At 54.8% G+C, this 22,873-nt stretch overlaps 7 protein-coding genes across 7 annotated transcripts; 1 reads left to right on the top strand and 6 right to left on the bottom strand.

Moving 5' to 3' along the window:
* Positions 1-176: 176 nt before the first annotated feature.
* PG986_005142 (uncharacterized protein) lies at positions 177-812 on the bottom strand (the record flags this gene model as incomplete). The annotated part of the gene is made up of 1 exon (XM_066841364.1): positions 177-812. One exon carries the CDS (start codon positions 810-812, stop codon positions 177-179), a length of 636 nt encoding a protein of 211 aa, XP_066701226.1.
* Positions 813-3,664: 2,852 nt separating this feature from the next.
* PG986_005141 (uncharacterized protein) lies at positions 3,665-5,425 on the bottom strand (the record flags this gene model as incomplete). Its single annotated transcript, XM_066841363.1, has 3 exons — positions 3,665-4,426; positions 4,511-4,960; positions 5,033-5,425. 3 exons carry the CDS (start codon positions 5,423-5,425, stop codon positions 3,665-3,667), a joined length of 1,605 nt encoding a protein of 534 aa, XP_066701225.1.
* Positions 5,426-10,037: 4,612 nt separating this feature from the next.
* PG986_005140 (uncharacterized protein) lies at positions 10,038-11,474 on the top strand (the record flags this gene model as incomplete). Its single annotated transcript, XM_066841362.1, has 3 exons — positions 10,038-10,227; positions 10,379-10,999; positions 11,077-11,474. Coding segments are annotated over 3 exons (1,209 nt in total), but the record flags the coding sequence as incomplete, so codon positions are not given.
* A 526-nt stretch (positions 11,475-12,000) lies between these two features.
* On the bottom strand, positions 12,001-13,986 carry PG986_005139 (uncharacterized protein; the record flags this gene model as incomplete). The annotated part of the gene is made up of 5 exons (XM_066841361.1): positions 12,001-12,386; positions 12,467-12,680; positions 12,758-13,381; positions 13,444-13,713; positions 13,786-13,986. 5 exons carry the CDS (start codon positions 13,984-13,986, stop codon positions 12,001-12,003), a joined length of 1,695 nt encoding a protein of 564 aa, XP_066701223.1.
* Positions 13,987-15,519: 1,533 nt separating this feature from the next.
* On the bottom strand, positions 15,520-16,323 carry PG986_005138 (uncharacterized protein; the record flags this gene model as incomplete). The annotated part of the gene is made up of 1 exon (XM_066841360.1): positions 15,520-16,323. The coding sequence occupies one exon, from the start codon at positions 16,321-16,323 to the stop codon at positions 15,520-15,522; it is 804 nt and encodes a 267-aa protein (XP_066701222.1).
* An 801-nt stretch (positions 16,324-17,124) lies between these two features.
* Positions 17,125-18,297, bottom strand: PG986_005137 (uncharacterized protein; the record flags this gene model as incomplete). Its single annotated transcript, XM_066841359.1, has 1 exon — positions 17,125-18,297. The coding sequence occupies one exon, from the start codon at positions 18,295-18,297 to the stop codon at positions 17,125-17,127; it is 1,173 nt and encodes a 390-aa protein (XP_066701221.1).
* Positions 18,298-19,372: 1,075 nt separating this feature from the next.
* PG986_005136 (HET-domain-containing protein) lies at positions 19,373-21,715 on the bottom strand (the record flags this gene model as incomplete). The annotated part of the gene is made up of 3 exons (XM_066841358.1): positions 19,373-20,376; positions 20,533-21,122; positions 21,510-21,715. Coding segments are annotated over 3 exons (798 nt in total). The 3' UTR covers positions 19,373-20,374.
* Positions 21,716-22,873: the final 1,158 nt, after the last annotated feature.

The following is a 22,873-nucleotide window of genomic DNA, read 5'->3' as shown; positions in this document are numbered from 1 at the left end:
ACCGTTTGACTATTTGCATATGCTTTAACCAGGATGGCACCCCTTGATAGTGAGTCGCATAGAAATGACACGCGATCTGAGTCTGCTGTCCCGGTCCTTGACCTGAAAAGCCTCCTTTCGTATTCCTTGACCACAAGTAGTGGACCTAGGTCATCAAACTTCTCCTGCCCCTCAGGTCACCACGGGTCTAGAGGCAACAAGTCCCGGCTGGATGCTCGGTACAGCTTCACTGTGTTGAACCCTTTCAGCAACGCATTTGGCGCGAGCAGGACCTCGAATATCGGTCGCCCAGTTGTGTCCTCGTGACCGTTCTCTGGCGCAGCATAACCTGGCCCAATCCATTCAATATCAATGGGGTTGGGGCGAAAGCTCTCAAAACCGATACGTCCGAATTGATACATCTTGAAGTCGTCCAATTTGTGCCGGATCTTGAGGAAAACCGCTAGGGAAAGCGATTCGTATGTCTGGCAGAGCTTGCCTGGGTTGAAGAACTTATTGCGAAACTCTTGATGCCAGTCCTTGATCAAGAAGATATCGGTCGTCGTACTCAATAGCAGCCTGCCCGGCTCCCCGTTCGGCTGGCGGAACCGGAGTCGTACGTCGTAGAATCGCCTCGCGGCTGTGAGCGAAGCCTGGCAGACGAGGAAGAACTTGGGAGGGCCGAGGAGCTCTTCGGTCACGAAAACATACCAGATGGTTTCTCCGACTGGCACGATGCGCTTGTCTTCCATGACAGCCTCCTTCCATATTAGAAGCTGGATCTCCATGGGGAGCGCGGTGAAGCGATGGAACGTGGTGGCTTGAGGCGCCATGGCGGAGGAGCTTCCTAAACCGAAGGGCGATAGTACGGAGCGGGGGATGGTAGCCTTTGGTATCGTTCGGATAGGGATTTCGTCGGGCCGAAGAGAGAGAGGTAAGGAGATGCGGCGCGAACGAAGGAATGAAATATCCAGGTGGGGGTTTTCGGGAATATGTGTCGTGGTACTTTGCGAGGAGATATTATTAGCGCAAGAATAGAGAGAGTTAATACACAAGGTATTATCAATCCACGGGATGCCACTTACCTTAGTGCGTTTCTGAGGTTTCGAGGGAGTTGGAAATAACGGTGGCTTCCTTTTGAGTTCATGTGACTCACGCTAGTCATATCCATTGGACTGTTCGACTGTAAGGGGCTGACCGGGCGCTGGACCAAGGCCAGAGCGAATATGATGGTGTGGCTGCATATTGCCTCATGAACTTGAAGAGGATGCTTGGCTGCTTCGGGAGTGAAGGGAAGCATACCGAAATTATGGTGAACATGGCGATGCCCTCCAGTCTGGTGCTGTGGCTGGTAATGAAGGTTTAAGGAAGGGGTGGAGGAGACGGCAAAGGATTAGAGGATGGGAGGGAAGATGGAACGGAAGATGGGAGTTGAAATGGGAAAAGACAATATGAGAGCAGATGGGAGAGCAGGTGGGAGACGATGGGAGGCATCAGTTCGTCCAGAAGCCGAGACGGAACAGCAGGATTGACGAGGAAACAAAGGAGAAGCTCGGATCGTCTAACCAACAGGAACAGTTTGCCGCAGCAAAAGTACCTGTACCTGGCCAACCAACATGCCCTCTGCCGTGAGACGAATAAATATCGATCGCCCAGCAACTCGAGGCATCCATCTTCTGTTACAGTTAGGCCCTTAATACAGGAACACGCAGGGTTGGGGGATGCCGCTATCGCTGTACAGAAACGCCAAAATAGTCCTGGAAGGGAACCAAGGATGCATCACAAATCCTCGGTGTGGCCTTTCCGCGACGTGTTTTGACCACTCTGAGAGCAACCGCGTTCTGACAAGTTCCTCCCCCAAGGCCAGCGGCATCGACCCTTCATTGTAACCCGCATACCGAAGGCAGGAACTGATCCGATGACTCTGGAAGGATTAATAACGGCGAACTTTGACCGGGCCTGGTTCCTGTTTGCCCTCTGACAGTTTTCTCCAGCACCAGAAAACACCAAGCAAAGGTCGTCAAGCCTGCTAGCACATCTTGCTGGCGAGATTGCGATGATGACAGCAACCCGCAAAGCAAGGCGACGACAAACCATCGCCAAACATCTTCTTTGCCCCAGGCATCACCGCTAGGATTGCCCTTCTATTCATCGTACCCAGAGTTGCCGACAATACACACACTTTATGACCAGTGGTCCAGCCACGAAATGCAATTCGACTGCTTTCCCAAGCACCCACCAACACCTCCCTGCTTGTTGCCCGGGTAGTTTTGCAATCGAGCATCAATCAGCAGAGGAAACCGTGATCCCTCCTCGGGGTGACGTCCACATCCATCAAGCTCAACCCCTAAGCTCAGGCAAACCGGACCCTCAGAGCGCCAATGTTGGAATGCTTGCTTGAGAGGAATGGCCAGAAGGTGCCTACAAGTGTCCTCAAACCCAGATACACCGATAGCTGTCAACAGCATAATCAGAGAGGCGAAATCAAAGGGCTTCAGTGAAGACGGTACTTCCGATAACGGTAAAACGAACTCATGGGTACCTCATCAGAGACTGACAGTCCAGCAACAGCCGGACCGACATACGGCGTGCCTTGTACAGCAAAGGCGGCACGGTATGTGCGCAAGGCAAGTACGATACTATACACTGTCGGGATCATACGAATGCTATTCTACAGCTCCATACTTTGTTTGCTTCGCTTTGCCTTGCCTCCAACCGCGCCGGGACGGCCACCAAAGCTGGCATCGAACAAGGAGTCCGCTGCGCAAGCCTCCTACGTCCCGAAGAGTAGGGAAAAGACAATTGATAGGCACAGTAGCTCCCGACAAAAAGAACCAGCAGAAAAGGAGCCAGGGCCAGGGTTAGTGCCAGGACACACCGGGAGTTCGTTTCGCTCATGAGAAACCCAGCCGGTTTGCAGATTACAAGAGGAACAGGGATTTGCTTCTACAGGAAAATACCTAACACCATTCTGGGACAGAAGACTCGGCAAGTATTCAGTGCGTATCAGCCCGTCGTCCGGGTCAGTTCTCGGGAAACTGACACGCAATGCAGCAAGTTTCAGAGCCGATGAGACGTACTTGTTATGTAACTGCTTTGTTACGCGGGGTGCGGAACGAAGTAACGCTAAATAAGGATCTCTGACCTGGTCTGGCTAAGCGAGGTTTTGGCGAAGATCGTTGGGGCTCAATCACGGCATATTCCATTTCGCGGAAGTGGCAAAGCCCAGCCGCAGTATTCGCAGAACAGCAAGAATAGGGCCCGGAATTATTGTAGATCCGGTTCATTCCATCGGGGGGATCCATCCCTTTTATGTGGTGCAGAAGAGATCGATCGTCGGTCACACTATTGCTGGGACGGGGTTGAAAGTTTATTAATATGGAGTTGAGCTCAACCGATCGCAGATGCGGAACACGGAGAATGCCATGTGGATACTAGGAGGTAAGTACTCCTGGCGAATACTTGTCATAAACTTGAAGGAGTTTTATATACATGAAGATTTATCACACTATGAATGGAGGGGATTGCGTCTCTATTCTATGCAGGATTCTTGTCAGGCAGGGTGGTCACTAGGTATGTACAAGGACGAGGAAGTGAACACTATAATCTCCAACACTTGCTTGCGCATATTAACTTCAGAAACCCATCCAACAGTATAACTAACAGCTGACCCATTTCTTCTTCTCTAGTTGCCAATCTTGAAGCCGCCCGGCAGCAGCTTCTGGAACACGCGCTCGGGATCATACTTGCGCGACACCTCGCGCAGCCGCGCCTCGTTGGCGGCGCCGTACCCCTGATAGATCTCCTGGAAGCCGGCGGCGTCGCCCATGTAGTTGAACGCGTCGTACAGCCCCGCGGCCTTGGTGGCCGCGTTGATGGCGTCCGTCGTCTTCTCGGCCCACGCGAAGACGGCGTCGTCGTACTCGCTGCCGATCCACTCGACGACCTCGGCCCAGGCGAGGTACGCGCCCTTGCTCGCGGTGTCGACCCCCAAAGCGTTGCCGCCCGGGTTGGATTTCGCGGACCCCGCGGTCCAGAGCGACGTGATGGGCTGCCAGTCGATGCTCACGAGGCTCAGGTTCGCGGGCGGGACGGCGGCGTAGAGCTCGGGCAGGGCGGCGAAGAAGACGTCGTTGGTGATCTGGACGCCCTTGAGCAAGGAAGCCTGGTCCTTGCCGACGGTGGTGCCCGCGATGAAGAGGTCGTTGATGTGGTCGACGACGAGGCCGCCGTTCTCGACGGCGAAGGCGGACAGGGTCTTGAAGTCGCACGTGTTGGAGACGGAGGGGATGGCGAGGAACTTCTTGAAGCACTCGGGGTTGGACACGGTGTCGCTGTCGTAGAAGAGGATGACGGAGGCGACGGTGGTGTTGGGGGAGGCGGCGACGGTCATGGGCACGAGGTGGGACTTGGCGTCGGTGTTGGTGGCGGCGAAGTGGGCGATGGCCTGTGATACGAAAGGTTAGTCATACAGATATTCTGTTTGCTTCTTCTTCTTGCTTCCCAATATGTATCAGGTACGTTTACTAACCTCGAAGAACTCATCCAAGTGCTCGCCAGAGACGGTGTAAGTACCAGCCCAGACCTTGGTAGAAGCAAACGTGCGCAGCTTGAACTGGGTCACAATACCAAAGTTGCTGCTGCCGCCCTTAAGGGCCCAGAAGAGGTCCGGGTTCTCAGTCGCGGTGGCCTTGGCGACGGAGCCGTCGGCGAGGACGACCTCGTACTCGAGCACGTTGTCGGCGGCCCAGCCGTGCTGGTTGCCGTGGAAGTTGACGCCGCCGGCCAGCAGGAGGCCCGGCACGCCGACGGGCGAGAGGCGGCCGCCGGCGACGGCCAGGCTGTGCGGCTCCAGGAAGCTGTAGACGTCGCCCCAGCGGTAGGCCGGGCCGACGCTCAGCTCGCTCTTGTCGGCGTTGAGCTCCAGGGTGGTGAGGTTGGACATGACCATCAGGACGCCGTTGTCGATGTTGTTGGCACCCTGCAAGGTATGTTAGTCAATACTTTACTTACGTCTTGCTTCTTCTTTCTTGCAGTACATGTCAGTACGTACCGGAATACCCATGTGCCCGCCACCGCGGACGGCGAAGGGGCTCTGCGTCTTCTGGCCGGCGAGCACACCGCACGACACATCCGTGGGGTTGATCGGGCGGAAGACGCAGGCGGGCTTCTTGAGCTCGGTGTTGGACCAGAAGTTCTGGTTCTCGAACTCGTAGACGGCACTACCGGGGAAGAAGGTCTTTTCGGGGATGGTGGCATTCAGAGCCTCGCAACCGCTGGCCTTCGCCAGCAGGCGCACCATGGCGGCCGGGCAGGCCTCCTTGTGGCACGCCGCCGGGGCAGCGCGCGCTGGGGGAGGCGGCGGCGACGCAGCGGCGGCGTGGGCCGAGGCACCGCCCAGGGCCAGTGCCGTGAGGACGGACGGCAGAAGGTTTGAGCCGAACATTATGGGGAGGGAGGAGAGGTACCGAGTAACGGGTGAAACGAGTGGCAGCGCAGACGAGACGAGACTTGTCTGAATGCGCGATAGGTGTAAAGAGCGAATACTCAACCAAGGAACTGGTTGTGTTAAGATACCGGTAGCTCGACGCGATGGCACGTGGGAGACAGAGCGAAAGGAAACCAAACCCTTATAAGGCAACGCTTCGATGCCCGACAGCCGCACTATTCGGTCTGTGAAGATAAGGACGGTAGGGACGGAGTCGTAGGCCCTGCATTGGCATACATACTGGGTCCGTTACCACGACACTTCACCCAGTCAAGACTAGTGTGCTTCTGGAAAGTGGCCCTTTCGGGAAATGGAAATGCACGAAATGGGGTTCTGGGCGGGTATGCGATGCCGCACCAGTCCGACGCTGGGCGGCCAGGAGTAGGGAGCACTCGTGCACCTACCAGCCAGTACTCACTATCGCATAATATTCAGATGCCCGAAACTAGATAACAGCAGATGCGCCTGGCCAGGACCCTGGGTATATAGCGCGTACTATACGACGGATGCAATAGGAACCGTATGTGCGAATGCCTCTCCATCTGAGTGTGGTTCGAGATAGTATAAGAGAACTCCTCTTTGAGAGTGCTTGGCCCGGCTCCCATGTGTCGAATCATTGAGCCGAGGCAAGCAAGTCCTCTGGCAGCATGGCATACCTGAAGAGTGGCACTCGGAATCATCCACTCCCAGTGGGATCGTGCCTTTTCACGGTCGCAACATGGTCTTGGGAGAGGAATGGAGGAAGCAGGGCCGGCCGGAGTGGTTGGTAATGTGGCCCCGTTTTGTACTCTGCTTATCGACTCATTCTCAACGCAGGTCTACAGCTTCCAAGCCCAGCCAGAAGACTGAATACTTCGTCGCGTAGGTAGACTCGGACAGAATGGAAGATTTTTGGTTTACGCCTCCAATGAGAACTTGCAGACTGTAGGAGACTGAATAGTGTCATCAATGTCACTGGAGCTGTTGCAGAGAGCCTACGGTAGTACGAGACTAACGGCTTTTTGTATTGTGCCCTGAAGATGACCAGGTGGAGTGAAGACGCATGAGTCAGGCGGGTGCCGATACGACAGACCCTGCGAGCAGGCGACAGGTATGTACAGAGGCTTTTTACCTGACTAGCGTAGCGCAATGCGACTCAATTGAAGTCCACTAACCTACATACGTACTGGCCATGTCGGGGCGTAGGGCGACAATTCCCCGACTGGTTAACCTAATGCTTAGTGCTCTCCAGCGGCAGTTCATCGCAGATTAATTAGGTACAGTAGTTCATCGCAGATTGAATTTTGAGTTGGTAGGGTCATGGAGTCCATGCAGAAACGCCTTTCTCCATTTGTCGTTTCTCATGCTGTGTGCAAGCCGAAATTTGTCAAAAGGATCGATTCATTCTTCTTCTAATGACTGTTTCCACCTGGAGCTCGAGTTGTCGTTCGCCGGCCGGGGGGGGGGATATCGTCGGATTGCAGGTTAGCCTCCTACTGTAGATGCAGGCGAAGGCGCCAAAACTTGCTTTTCTCAAACACTGCTTGCCTGCCGTGCCGCTGCTGCGCCGCTGCTGCGCCGTAGATCTCAGCTCACTTTCCCTCTGCCACTGCCTGCATGCATGCAGCTACTCGGCACTCGACGGCACTCGACGGCACTCAAGACTGCCGATTGCTACCACGCAAAGTTGGCCAAATGCTGGCAACTAACCCGAATACTACATCGACCAACCTTTTCGTAAGCCAGGCCTGCTAGAACACGGCAAGTGCCAAGCGAAGAAGCCAGCAAATGAGCAGGGGGCCTCCGGAAAACAGCTTCCTCTGGGAAAAGGGGGAGATGCTAACCAAGTCATGACTGCTGCAATGCTTCACCTCGGTTTGGCAGCATCAATAACACCAAATATACTGGAGCATGCAACGGTGAGCAGGGCAACCCGCGCTCGAAGAAAAAAAGGCTGCTAAAACTGCCAAGACTGCTGGGACCAGGGGCCGGGGGCGGACGCAGGCAGGGGAAGGGCCAACTTCGGGCTTGGCCCCCAGCGGCGCGGAACTATTGTAGATGCAAGGCGACCTCAAGAGTCAAGACTTGACCGACTGCAAGCAAAGCTCTCAATTTGGGCTGCTAGAATCGATCTATTAGTCATGGCATCTGGCCTATCGAGCCTCGATTTCCCGGCGTACCCATCCCCACCGTGCAATCCCACTCTGCAGGGGGATGGTGGTGTCCCAGAAGGGAAACACGTGGATTCGGTGGTCTGATCCTTCGAGTCCACAGACCCCTTCTGCCGATTTACTCTGGTCGATTTTCTCGTCGCCTGGCCCTAGGTTAAGTCATTTCAATGTTCAGATAACACAACGTCTGGGACTCTGGGGAAACGCTCCCAAGAGTTCCGAGTGGCAGTCAACCAGGGTGGACTGGCCCCAGCTCGCTCGTGCCGTTGGCTTACTACTAGAGCCCAGCCCAGTCGTATCGGTTTTCTTGATCCTCATTTCCTGCCCAATAAATCATTCGCAAATATGGCCGCAGGAGGCACGCGGGCAAAAAAGGGGGGGTCTAATATCCCTGGGGAGAAAGGATGGCATAGTTGTTTTTATGCTCAGCGCAATAGCCCTGAGTCTGAGCACTGGAGTGGTGGCCGTGTTGCACCTCGTCATTGGGGTCGCCCGCTCGGCCACGGCATCCGAGGGAAAAACGCTAAAATGCTGATCAGGAACTTTCCATGGAATGTGTGCCCTCCAGACCAAAGCGGTAGACATGGCGATGATCAGTATCCCCAAGCTTTTGCCAAGGGCAACGTTCGTCTATAAAATAGAACATGACCTGCGCCGAATCTGGACAGTTCAGTATCGACTTTTTTTTTCTATGGTGGTATAGCATCCCTACACCCGCAACGCGGGACAGCCGCCGCCAAGACCAGTGCGACTAACACAATTCATCTCCCATCAGGACGACTGGACGAAAATGGGATATGCATAATTCTTAGCGCTGCACACATCCGGGACGACATCGGGAAGAGGACCAGACAGTCCCTACCTACCTCAAGAAGACCCCGTCAGGTTAAATTGCGCTTGGGACACGATCCTACCTACTTGTTTCGGCACACATGCACTCGGTCTTGCTCGGTAGTTGTCGCCTAACGGTGATATTAGCATCTCGGCATGCTACACAACATGACCTACCTCACTTGAAGAATGGAACCTTAGTGCGTATATACTATGTTATATAAGTGACATCGTATCATGATGTTTAAACGCTCGCTATCAGACTCTGTGCAACTTCGACTGCCTTCTTGTTCACGCCATCGGTCCCTCGGTCTCCCCAAATAGGGCCGGGTGGCCGACGCAGCAGCCCACATATTCTGCCATTTCTGTCAACATGCCGAAATTCACACAAGAGCGAATGAACAGTCCGCAATTTCCTGTCTATGTCGAATGCAGGGGCTTGTTGATTCGAGACGACGCACATGTTCGAAACATCGGATGGCGTTGTTCTTCTTGTTCTAAGCCTGCAGCGACTGCCAAGACCTCGCTATTGCAGGATGGTCCCCTGCACCGGAGAGGGGGGTGGGCAGCGGTTGGCGCTTCCTTGGCTTGACGTCCATAACACATGCTCACAGCCGACCAGCCGTGCCGGACTACTGCTTCGCTACGAACCTTCAGCGTCGCATTTTAGGAGATATATGTATGCATGCAGCTGGATCCGGCCATCTAAGGTGGTGATTACTGTGGTGTGGGTGATCCGAGACCCTGCAGAGTATAATCCGTCCAAGACTGATTGCATAAAGGCCTTCCTGGTCCGATTTCTTACTATATATACCTACAACCCCGTGCCCCACCGGCTTCTTTATGCATTGATTGCGCTTTTGCGGACGCAGTACTAAGAGTACCAGGCGAAGATGGCACTCTCAAGGTGTCAGCCGACCGACGAGACTCCTCTACCAGCGCTACGGTATCATGTTACTGTGACGGCCGGACGTCTGGCGTCGGTGTCAGTATATGGTGACAGTCAATGGTACCGAGGCAAGCCAGTACTTCGAAGTAGTTCAGGTCAAGAAAGAAGTCACTATGGGGGGGGGGCATGGACGGCTTCGACCGCGCTCTCGGGGCAATAGACTCGCTCTGGCGGGAATCCCTGTCGTCCCCCTTCCTCCAACCCAACCCAACCCAACCCAGACAAGTACCTCACTGAGCTGCATCTGGATGTCCCAATTCCCATGAAGCGGGATACCATTCACCCCCCCCCGCCCCCCGCCGCCGGTTGCCTTTCCCAGCCTACATATAATATAATGCATAGATCACCCTCGGGGTGAAGTTCTCCAGCGGACCCGCGCCTTCTCCTCCTCGTGGACCTCCTACTATCCACCCGCTTACTTGTCGATCAAGGGAGCCTCGCCACGGACCGCTGAGGAAGTGGGCTACGTGACCTGGTTACTCAAATCAACCACATACGCCGATATCCCACACGCAACAAGAGGAAAAAAGGAAACAAACAAAAAAAGGAAACAAACAAAAAAAGGAAAGAACATCGGCTTGTTACTTGAAGGGTATAGGATCCGTCACATCGAACAAGCAGACGACGCCAACAGCCCACCATGTCAATGTACCAGGGCGTCATGTACGCGGCCGCGCCGCCGCCGGGCGTCACGCCCGACCCGGACGAGCCGCACCAGGCCACCGCGCTCGTCGTCGTGACGGGCATCTTCCTACCGCTGGCCGTCATCTCGATGGCGATCCGCATGTACACCCGGGCCGCCATCGTCAAGAAGGTGGCCTTCGACGACCGTAAGCAAAAAGCGCCCGCCCCCAGCTCGGTTCACTTACACGTTCAACTCGCAGGGATACGTTGCTGACTTGAACCGCCCTCCGTTCAGATCTCATGCTGGCCGCGACGATGATGAGTATCGGCATGTGCGTTTTGGTCCTCCAAAGTAAGATTCCCTACACAAACAATTATGGCCCCCTCTCTCGACTTCGGACTCGAGGATCTTCCCGGCAACAAACGGCAAAGCTAACAAGCACCTCCTCCTCTCCTCAGTGTTGAACTTCGGCCTCGGCAAGCACCTCTGGAACGTGCCCCTGAGCGACCTGTACCCGCGCTGGATGCTCAACAACGTCATCGCTGCGATCCTCTTCTGCCTCGCGACGGGCCTGGCCAAGGGCTCGATCCTGCTCTTCTACCTGCGCATCTTCCCGAGCAAGCCGATGCGCATGGCCATCTGGGGCGTCTTCGCCTTCACCATCGGCTACTCGGCCGCTTCGGCCCTCGTCAACGTCTTCAGCTGCAACCCCATCCAGGGCTCCTGGCGCCTCGAGGAGTCCCTCACGGCCGTCTGCATCAACCGCCCGGCCTTCTACTTTGCGCAGGCGGCCTTTGGCATCGCGACCGATATCGCGACGGTGCTGCTGCCGCTGCCCATGCTCAAGTCGCTCCACCTGCCCCTCAAGCAGAAGGTCGGCGTCAGCTTGGTCCTTACCATGGGCGCCTTCGTCTGCGTCGTCAGCATCATCCGGCTGCAGTCCCTGTACACTCTGCTCTCGGACGCCGACTTGACGAGTAAGTTCCACAACCCCCTAAACATATATATATATACCTACGTATCCAGAAGCTTAACCGTATACTTCCTCTCTTAGTCAACACCGTCAACGCCCTGATGTGGGTCATCCTCGAGCTCAACCTCTCCATCATCGGCGGCTCGATCCCGGCCCTGAAGCCGTTCGCGCAGCGCCACTGCCCCATCCTGCTGGGCACCTCGCGCAACGCCAGCAGCGCCTACGGCCTGTCCAACCCGTACTACAAGCACAGCAGCAATTCCGGGACCGGCAAGAAGCCGTCCACGAACCGCACCCGCGACAGCGGCTACCCGACCAGCGACCACTTCCGCAGCCGCGCCGCCGCGGAGCACGACAGCAGCGTGCCGGGCGTCGGGACGGGCTCCGAGGAGTACATCATCATGCAGGACCAGATCACCAAAACGGTGCAGTATGGGTATGCGGTCGAGAACGTGAATGATGATATGGAGGCTGCCAGAGGGTCGGCGAGATGAGAAAGAAGAGAAGAAGAAACCAAACTTGCTATTATTGGAACTCGAGGTTCGGATTGGGTAAAGAAAGGGATGAAGGTTTGGGGTCAGCGCTGGAGTTTGGAGATGTCGGACCCTTTTGGCTCACGCCTGAAATGATTTTTTTTTTTCACCGGAAGCAGTTGCCGGGTATTTTGACCCCCTTTATGCGGTCTAGCGTTACTAGAACGACTTTCTTTTGTCAACTTCGTCATGAGCCGAGACTGTAATGCCCTTTTTCTTGGGTCGCTCAAATTTACAGATTTGCATTCCTTCTACTACTTCCACTATTATTCCTCGTACCGTGCTCAATTTGCGTCACGTAGTTAAGGGCGTTAGCATCACTGAGATTGGTATTCGTTTCAGACTTGACAAGAACCGAGATAGACGGAGAAAATCATCTGTTCAAATCTATTCCCCCAACCAACACCGGAGAACAAGTCTTAGAAGCTTTAGCCAACGCCACGACGACGCCGCTACCTCGCCCCTTACCCAATCAGTCCCCATCAATCCTCTCCACCCTCACCTCCAACCCATGCGCATGCAGCAAAAACGACGGGCTCTGCAGCCGCGGCTCCCTGACCACCTCGACGAAGCGGTACCGCCGCATGATCTCGATGAGCACGACCTTCATCTCGAGGTACGCGAGGTTCATGCCGATGCACATGCGGGGCCCGCTCGAGAAGGCCGGGAACGCGTAGGGCGACTTTTGCTCCGTCGTGAGGCGGGCCCATCGCTCTGGCTTCACCTCGTCGGCGTCGGCGCCCCAGATCAGCGGGTTCGTCAGGGGCATCGCGAACGCGGCGTCCACCTCGGTGCCCTTGGGGACGTGGACGCCGTCGAGGATGACGTCGTGGAGGGCTTGGCGGTGGATTGTGGCGGCTATAGGAGCAAGTGGTGAGTAGGCGGTATTATCAACACGATGTGTGCTATAAAGGAAATAAAGGGAAGGAAGGTCTCGCCAGGGCAGTGTACTCGTAGAAGCTCCTTGACGAAGCCGTTCAAGTATGGAAGCGTATCGATATCGGAGTACGTAGGCCCTGGCACCTGGGCCAAGAAGTCAAGGATCTCTCTTTGGAGCTTCTCCTGGATGTCATGGTGGCTAGCCAAAACGTACGAGCTCCACGCGATCATGTTGGCCGTAGTATCAACACCTCCCGCCATTAGTTGCAGGATCTATTATAGGTATAGCCATGATCAGTAACGCCTAAATAAACACCTCTTTCTTGCGGATAGTTGGAGGCGCAACTTACATGTCCCAGAAAATGATTCTCTTTAAGCCCTGCAGCTGGGCCCCCTGGTAATGCCTCTTCCGCAATAAAGGTCAATATATCGCGCGAGTTATGCTTCTCATAGGTTCCCGCCTCCGCGGCTCTCTTTACCTCTTTTTGGCGTTGGCGGATGAGGGAGGACAGGGTCCGGTTGATCCAGCTCGTGCCACGCAGATACAGCCGATTAGCTTCCAATGGCAGCCAGCGGATAGGGAAGAAAGCGTTGACAAAGGTCAATAGGTTCCCGAAGGTGGACTGTCCGAACATGGCCATGTACGCCTCGTGAAACGTGGGGTCGCCAGATATTACGGGCTGCTTGCTTATGGAAGAGGGGCTCTCCTCCAGCTTTCCTTGCCGGTAAGTCTCAGCGGTGCTGCCGAGGTGGTTCGTCTCAAAGCCCAGCGTGATCCTCCCCATGATGCCGAGAGTAAATTTGGAGAATGTGTCCGAGGACGAGATGACGCCGGTATTGCTACTGGGGTCGGCCGCAATCGCGCTGTCGAAGAGCAGGCCGGCCTCCCTCGCCTTTTCCCACACCACCGGCTCGAGCTTCTTCACGCTGGGCGCCGAGAGCGTTCCGTTCAGCATCTTTCGATGGGCCCGGTGCTGTAATTTCCTATATCAGACCAGGTTATCCAATATAATGGTTAGGGAAGAGTAGCCCAAACCTCGTCATGTTCCATCATGATGAGTCCATCCCCTCCAATCTCACGGACAGCCTTCCGCCACCAGCCCGGCTTGACGAAGGAGTAGCAGTTGTTCTGTAGCAGATGTTTGTACGCGGTCGGGCTGTTGACTACGAGCACCTCCCTGTTGAAGACGCCCAGGTATCTGATGATCGGTGCTTCAGGCCACTGCTTCATCCATTTGACGTAGAGACCCGTTGGCGACTCTGATCGCATGAAATTGATGCTTTGGCCAAAGAGAAAGTGGTTGTCCTGTCAAGACCTGTCAGTTGCTTTACCAGAAGAACTGTTTAAATCCCTAGATGTGTAGGCGACTTGGCTTACCGTTGGGCCTGGCAGATGTCGGAGTGGGGAGAAGTACCGGTGGTAAAGGAACACACGATAGAACTTCAGCAGCAAGTACTGCCCAAGCAACAGACTGGCCGCGATGGAGGCCAGCTGGGGAGTCTCGGTTTCTATCAGCGAGAGGCTCTTGGCTAGCTGCACCTCCGCCAGAGAAAGCGCCGCACATGCGAAAACGTTCATGGTGGCGTGGCGGCTTGCGATGTCCAACGAGGGGGAGGGTGGTTGTAAGGAGGATGTAAAACGTAAGGAACCTTTCATGAAGGGAGGCCTTCTCGTGTTTCTTGTTTCTTCTGTCGTTCGATCGAATCGACAGCTAAGACGTCTTACTCTGCTGATCAGACTCAAGCGACGAAGCGTTTCGCCAAGTGGTAGGCCTTACATGCAGTACAAATAGCCCTCTTTCTGTGCCGATCCGATTGCGTCGATACGGCGTTGGCGCCAGGAAGTATGCAATTACATGCAATGCAACCTCGGGCACAAAGTGATTCTGCTTGTCCGGTAATGTCAACAACCACTGCCACGTAAGTTAGCCACCGCCTGTCCCCGAGATGCGGCACCGTCATACCCCTGCATCCCGCCGTTTCTGCTCATGATGTTCGTGAGATACAACAGCATTAAGCGAGGTGAAACACGGCACAGATGTATCGTCACGCGTTGGCTCCAACTGGTATTCAACCCCCTTGCTATGTGACTGGTCAGCAAGCTGCACAAGGCATCTGCTGTGCTATGTTCACCCACCAATAGGGCTCACGTACGCTGGACTCGGGACTGCACAGCATGCACTTCTTGCCTATCGGCACATCTGCACTCCTGTCCATCTCCGAAGCGACAGACAAAGGGCGGGGTGATAGCCGGGCAAGGGGGGGTTCCAAACGAACCCGGTTTACCCAAGTCATATGGAATAACAAGAACCAACGATGGAAGCCGATGAGAGCTTAGATGTGCTGCAGTAAGAATAGACGGGCCGTCATATGAACAGTGTCTCATTAGCACGCAATGCGGCTCAGTAATGCGCTGCGACGGTGATGCTTATCCACGCAACATCCCATTCGTCGGAGATCTTGCGTCGACTCTAAAGTGGTGCAACAGGCAAACAGCATATGATATGTGATATGCCTTACCGCCGTTATCTTTTCTTTTCCAGTCACCCGAAGAGCAGCAGAGCTGGAAAGGGCCTGGGCCGATCTATGATGGAAGGCCTCTGTCTTACCAAGGAACAACCAAATTTTACAGACCGGTCTGGACTGCTGGAGCTCTTAGAATAACCACTCTAGAGCAGAGGTGATGACGCAATGACACATGGTTATGGCCATCAAGAAGCCAAGTCACGCTCAAGAATGCACAAGGTCGTAGGTTCTATAAGAGACTCCCATCTACATGCTGAATCAAACAGTCATATCATGAGTGAAAAGATAAAACGAAGTTACTAGTACCAGGGTGGAATGTAAAATAAGATTATCGGAAAAAGCAACTATCTGAGGACCTCTCAAGCCATTCCCGTTCGCGACTTACATGTACGTCTAATAGCGAACAACAAAGCAGAGCAGAGTCAATAGGAAGGGATTAGGAGGAGAACAGATACTACGGCAATCGTCTGGGGGTTACTTTGGGTGCCTTGTCAACCCAACAATCATCGGATGGCCTTCCCCTTACCTTGTAGCCCGATGGAAGCGCATTTCATCCATCTTGTGTTCAGTAATCATCGTCCATCACTTACATAAAAGGAGGGGGAATGGTCATAACACCAGGCGGCAGTATCCCCGGGACGTCGTTCTCGACGATGCCCATGGCGTCGCGATAAGCATCCTGCAAGCCGTCGGGCCGGGGGCGGTACAGCCACCCCGGGGAGCCCGTGTAGTCGAGCATGGGGAACATGCTGACGAAGAGCATGTTGATGTACTTGGCCACGTTGAGCCAGGCGTCGCCGTGCCCGCTGCGCGGCGCCACCAGGCGGGCGTACTCGCCGTCGGCGGCCAGGCAGCAGTCGACGTCCTTGCAGCTGTACAGCTGGTAGAAGGCGTGCACCATCTCGTGGCAGAGCGTGCCGAGGACCTTGGAGCGCCGCTGGACGCGGTTCAGGCGCGTCTGGGGCCCCAGCTCGTTCGTGTCGAACAGGATGATCACGTCGCTCGAGCCCGGGCAGTCCCACCTGGTCAAGCCGAGCGAGCTGAAGCCGGACCTGTCGGTGGGCATGCCGCCGATGACGGGACGAAACCTGACGGTGCGGTCCTTGGTGATGAGGCCGCGGAAGAACAACACGTCCAGGTCCTCGGTGATCTGGGGAAGCTCAGCTTCCCAGTTGATCATGTTGTTGGCGATCTCGGGCCTCCTGTCGTCCATGAGAATCATGGAGATTCTATTCATCGCCCGCATTTGGAGGCCGCTAGGCTGTAGAGCCAGAGCGCCCAGATGCTCGATGAGGAGATCTCTGATCATAATGACCCTGTACCTGCTAAAAACCCATTCCTCCTTGGGCGTGTCGATGGTCACCACGCGGTGAAGTGGGTCAAGTGCCATGATGATTCAACAAGTTCTTTCTATCTGATAGGGAGTTTTACTTACCAATTTGGCAAATTTGAGACGCCTCGACACCAATTAGTAGTATTATGGTACCGCAGCGTCCTTTATATCATTTTTGGGTCTTTGTTACTTGCCGCATAACCCCATTGTGACCAGATCCGTGGCTTGTTTCATGGGCATTGTTAAACAGTTTCTTTGCGGAGTCCCAATAGTATGATTGTAATGCCTACTTTTGTATACCAAAGCCTATGGAACTACTCTGCCATGGATAGATAGGGGTGAGCTGCTTAGAGACTGCTACGAGACGGCAAGTCCATGCAGTTACTCATCTGGAGTATTTCTCATGTATATATGTATGTATCTGCTACATCAGAATCTAATACCTGGATGTGAGATACTACACTCTCAAGGGGGTCTCTAAGTAGCATACGCGAAAAGGGCTCCGACAGGGGTAAACTTAGCAGCGACGGTGGTGGGAAATCCCGAAAGGTATCTGAGAAACGACTGCTTCTAGGCAGTGTAACAACTTGTCGAAAAGGCAAGCAGCCTGGCTAGTACCCAAGCGAATCTGCCTAATTCAGGGGCCGATTTTTCAGCAGCATCACGACGCACATTTGAGAGAGGTTCCGAGCATATAAGCAAATCGTATAGTAATTAAATCATTTATGGCAAGAGAGACATTGAACGTCATTCTGTAGTAAACATTACAAGAGGTATATCGCGCGGAAAAGTTGATCATCGCTTTTTGTTTTATATATAAAAATTCCGTCACGCGACAGAAAAGATTCGGTGTGTGTACTACAAGTTCAGGTATCCCCGAGTATCCACCGCCACCAGCTTAGCCGGCTCCGTGATGGTGCCGTTGACGGGCACGACGCTCGCGCCGCCAGTCGTGATGTACAGCGTGCGGCGGTTGCCGGCGCCCTTGCCGAAGCGCGCCGACGTGTCGCCGGCCAGCGTCATCTCCGTGTTGGAGCCGAGCACGACCTCGTAGGAGCCGCCCTGGGCGCTGGGGCGCATGGCGATGAGCTTGTTGTCGGCGTTGGTGACGCCCCAGATGGTGCCATCCTCGTCAATATCGAACTCGTCGAGGAAGGCCGTGTCCTTGAGCGTGGCGAGGGTCTCGACCGTGGCGCCCTCGCGCATGTGGCCGTTCGTCATGTCGATGGCGACGCGGTGCATGCTGGCGTGGTCCGAGTTGGCCCAGTAGAGGTAGTGGCCGACGATCTTGATGCCGTTGACACCGAAGGGGAGCGCAGCACCCTCGACGGGGTCCATCTCGGGGACCTTGACCGCGACCTCGTAGGCACCGGTGTTGGTGTTGACGCGATAGACGAGGCCGTTGAAGCTGTCCGAGACCAGGACCGTCTTGCGGTCGCCGGGAGCCACGTTCCTGCAGGCCGCAGAGTGCAGCTTCACCATGCCGTTCAGGAAACCACCCTCAGGCAGGTCGGTGACCTTGCGCACCTTGGGGTTGGCGACGTCCTGGAGCGAGATCTCCCAGATGGCGCTGCCACCAGAAACGACAGCAGCCATGGCGCTGAACTTGCTAGAGACCACGGCGAAGGTGTCGGGGGCGGTTTCGGCGATACCAAGCAGGCCCTGGGCATTGTCAAAGGTGTGGATGAGGGTGGGCTCGGTGCCTTCGGGGTTGGTCTTAGGGTTCTTCAGGAGGTAGAGAGAGGCTTTGGGCCACATCATGGTCATCAGGATGTCGCCGTTGTCGCGCACGTACAGGTTCTCGACCCATGTGTGGTCTTCGGGGAACTGGTAGACCGTGCGCTGGGGCAGTGGCAATTGCGCTTTGGACTTAAGATCGAAGTTCAACGGTTTTGCTGCTGAGGGGACGGGGACGGGTCCAGGTCCAGGTCCAGGTCCAGGAGCATCGGCTTTGGCCTTCGGTCCCAGGGCGAGATCGGAAGTGCCCAGATTCAAGGGACTGGCCGAGACTGAGCCCATGGCGCAAGCCATGATGAGTGTAGTAATGACCTGCATTTTGCTTGTTGTGCTTCTGTCTCGCAGAAGTAGAGTTCAATTAACGATAGTGGGGTTGTTGTTGGTAACGAGTGACGGTTGGAGGAGCAGGCAAACAGTAGCAAGAGCAGACAGGCACCGGCTTAGCCTTCAAACGAACCTGTTCAGTTCCTAGCTGGCTATCGTCGACGATATATATCGGACATTCTCTGTCCGTAGATGCCCGGCTCCCCGGGGACTTTTTGCCCTCCTCCCTTTCTTCTTTGGCCCCCGAAATGAGCACACGTGGGCGGCCAGGACAGAAGCCAGGGAATGGTGCTAACACCGTCTGGACAGCCCAGAAACAGCTCACGAGCGGGCGCATTTCCCGCTGACCCTCGTTCCCAACACTCACTACGTTAGGTCTGTGGGTAAAAGAACGATCCTTGAGGCGTGCGGCCCGCGCGAATCACCGAAAAGATCTCCTCCGGGGGCGATTAGCGGCTCAGGCGTTGGTAAAAAGGGCCCGAAGTTACCCAGTTGGGACGATGCCGGCGCTAGGGTAGTACTGTTTACGTGATTAGCAGGACGCTGGACCCCACAGGCTGGGGCCGGAAGCGACGACGCTAGATTAGTTGCTCCCTGTTTATTCTAGAATAAATCGCGAGGCTTGCTGCATGAAACCCGAGTAATCCGCTCCCTTATTGGCCGTGTCTGAAGCGATGGGCCGATGTGCTTCACGTTCGGTGGGCCGTCTCCGTAAACCCGGTTGACAGCACGCGTACCACGTAAACAGTGGCTGGCCAATGTGTTTCAACTCGGACCGGGAGTTCAAGAGCGCGCAAATGACGGATTTGTGCAAACGTGGTCGGGCTGGTATTGGTATCGCCATTAGTTCTGCCAATGAAAAGAGCGAACCAACGGCGTGGTAAAATGGCAATGCAATCACCACCCTTGCACGGCTGAGGGACCGGTCCAACCATTCCATTGGGTGTCTATTTCCATGACGCCAAATCTCTCAAAGCATCTCCCTCCATAAGCTGTGCCTCTGCTGGCCACCTCTCGTATGACCAGGACGTGGTGGCACCGGATATTAAGGGCCGTATCCAGTATGAGTCCACTCAGTTTCGTTTCCTGGATCGTTTCGTGACCAAAGTCGACAGACTTCAGTCAGATGGAGACGGCGATTGATCACCTTGTCATCAAGATATGCGCCGAAATCTTTCCCATCACATTTGGGAACCGGGTTTCCTACGCGGTGCGGGATGTCGTACAAGGTGACCCGAAAAAGTAGCTCCATTGGCGATCCATGGTCCTTGGTATTCGGGCGCCAGGCATGCACCGGGCGCATGCTCAGCTTGGATTTCCTACGCTTCTTGACTGTTGGGCCGGATGTTGAGCCGGGGGAGGAGAAAGCGATCGACAGTGGAAATTCGAATTTGGCAGCAAAATCCGTCGACTCCGCAAACCACCTTTTGTTTGTTGTAGTGGCCAACCACTGCACTCGACCTTCCCAGCCGGCCCAACTCCAAGACGGAAACTCACATCGGCGCTTTTGAGACGTTCTGTCTGGACCATGAGTCCAGAGAAGACCGCACTTGAAGTGAGATGCATGCTCATCCCGCCCCTGCAAGTACATGACGTCCTGCCGGGGCATGAAGGGCAAACCGTGCAGATGGCAGATCGCCTGAGTTTCGTACATGAACCTATCCAGCACGCTGCTCAGCGCTTGCAGGGAGTCGCAAGCGCACGGCAACTTGCGCTTCGTGAACTCGGTCACGTGGTGCTCAAATGCGTACAGAGCAAAGACCTTGCCGGATGAGGGAATATCGCTCGTCAGGGGCGCAGTATCGACGTATCTCCACTCTACTGGGAGTTTGCGAGAATAGCCATCTTGAATGCCAGCGCCCTGTAGGCGTTCGTGATCCTTCGCGCCACCATTGAAGTGAGGAGAAGGGCAGGCAAACCTTTCTTGTTGCTGACGCACCCTGCATTTGTCGCAACATTCGAAGTGGACCTGCTGATCCAAAAAAAAGCGCCCCTGAGGAGAAAAGTATTCCTGATATGTCCATTCTCGGGTTTGATAGGTGGATTCCTCTAGAGACTTTCCAGGGTTGATCGTTACAGATAAAACTTGATGGTCGCCGACGCGGATTTATGGGTGGTGGTTGCGCGTCCGTCTGCCAACTCCAGGTAGGCCATAGTCGGCGCTCGTCCCCGCTGCGGCTACAATTGTCATTTCCGCGTTCTTACACACGACGTCCATGTTTGCGATTTGTTCGTGTCGGATGAAAGGAAGTGGAGAGACGCAGAGGCAGTCTACCCAAAGGATGCGATATTCGAGTTGCAAGGTGACGGTGATTGTGTTTCCTATAACATCCGCACAGCGTGAGGGGGTTTGAAAAGGCAATGCATCAACCCGATGCCGTGACGCCAGGTTCACATTGCCCCAAACGTCACTCAAAGCGACGTAACGTTGCTGCCTTTTGGCAGGAACTTTGAAGACCTCCCGTTTCAAGCAGTCCAGAAGATAGAAGTGAAATTTCCGAAATCGATCCCGCGCCTTGACGAAACTTCCCAATTGGCAGCTCTTATGACACTGTCGCAGCCAACCACAGAGTAGACTGTAGTCGACAGCCAAAGGATCTATGCTGCGGCCATAGAATGCATCTGACTCGAGAGACTGAATGTCGAGCCAATTGTCAGGTCGCAAGTGAGAGGGCAAGTAGCCCAGGTTCCGTGGTGTAAGGGAATCACCGGTCTTCGTGGGTTGGATCGATAGAAAATCAATAGCCTTGGAATCAGTTGTACGTAGACTGGGGGTAGCTTGCTGGGTCTTTAAGCTGGAAGTGGATACTGAGCAGCAGTGATTTCCCTTAAACTTACCATATTCCAAAAAGAAACCCATCCGCTTACTTTTCAGCAATGTCTCTTCGATTGGAATGGTCGCGTAACGACTAGCAGCGGAAGCCAAGCTCCCAATTCATCTGTAGTGGCTCGTATCATCGTCCAACTATTTCCCAGGCACGCCACGCTTGGGGCACTCGCAAGTGTTGGCCGCTAGGAAAGTCCCAGACTTGAGTGCTGTCGACCACGCAGTGATTGGCCGAGGTATGCCTGGAAGCACACAGAACGAGACAGCATCTTGAATGCCAGATCCAGCGCCGCTCGCCAAAGCTAACGGTACCCTGAAACTCTCATAGCACAGCCTGGCCGCCGAAAAGGCCTACAGGTGATACCGGCGACTGGGCGAACCAGAGCAGCGCATACTTCGAAACATTCGGCACATGGCGCATTCTGTCGAAGGGTTGTCCGGCGCAAAGAGAGCCTCGAGCGTTTCGCAAGGCCAATAAGTGTCGATATGGCTTAGGGCTGATACACGGACACCAAGCTCCCTTGCCTCGTCGTCTTGCAGATCGGAGGAAACCGAGCGCATCTTGGCCAGGTACAAGTCCTTGCACTCTTCGCATGTCCCGTCAAGTCCAAACTGCGGAACCGTTGCATGCGACTCCCCCGGCGAGGGAGCCGGGTCCCCGTGACTCCCATCGGTAGTGACAGGGTTCTCCAGACCGGAGCTCGGCTTGGTCCCCGAGATCGATTGCCTGGCCGTGTTTCTCCGTCTGTTGGGTCGCTTCGTGGCGGCCAGGATCTGTCGCTGACATGGTATTGCCGAATGCTATTGTAAGGCAATGTTATGAGTTCTACAATTGCGGCGCGGTCCTAGCGGGGTTGGAATGGTTGGCTCGTTGGGTGATGATGTCGCATTGAGAGTCGGCTCCCATTGCGGTCGGGGAGTCATGCACCATCCGGCCATGGCCAGGCCAAGCCTTGGCAAGGCTGCCAAAGAAGAACATCATAGGCGACGAGGAGTGCTTGAGATTTAAGGGAAAAGATGAGAGCAAAATGCTTGGGGGCCACTCTCGTTTACATATGACTTGCTTGCTTGCGTGCATGTGATGAGCGAGTGGGTTTTCCATGATCAATAGCGCAGGGCTGTCACTTGAAGGCAGTCTGAGCGCAGAAGCCAAACTCGGGATCTGCCTACCCATTTACACCTACAACAGCTCTGTCGCCCTTTCCCCCCCACCAAAGACCACTGCGTCTGCCGGAAGCCCACCAATTTGGCCCCCAATAGCACATACTGTCTTCTGTAAGTAGGCACATCCCAGCCGCGCCTTCCCAGTCAATCCCACGATATGTTGTCATTTACATCACGCAAAACGGCTTTTAGGCAAGGGCGAGTCATACAAAATTTTCAAGTTTTTTCCAAGTTTGAGCGTCACAACGTGAAACTGGATATCGTCTGTTCGCGAGGAAGGGGGGGCTGCTGTTTTTTTTTTCCTTTTTTTTTCTCTTGGCATCACTCCACTAACCACTTCAACTATCCCGAAAACGGTATCCAAACCTGTCTCCTCCCGTCTCCTCCCGGGCACGGCGGAGGGCCGTGAACGTGCGCACAAGACAAAGGCAACGAGGGGCATACCTAGATATTATATCGATATCGTGTTGATAAGTACCTAGCGAAATACCGTCCAGAATAGTTCCGGAAGTTTCGATTTCTATTACCGAGTGGAGTTATGTTCTCGACGCCGTG

This window comes from Apiospora aurea (assembly GCF_038362705.1).
Source record: "Apiospora aurea strain CBS 24483 chromosome Unknown utg000004l_segment0_segment0, whole genome shotgun sequence".
NCBI lineage: Eukaryota > Fungi > Ascomycota > Sordariomycetes > Amphisphaeriales > Apiosporaceae > Apiospora > Apiospora aurea.
The sequence above is the reverse complement of the archived record's forward strand: the minus strand, read 5'-3'. Positions and strand labels throughout refer to the sequence as shown.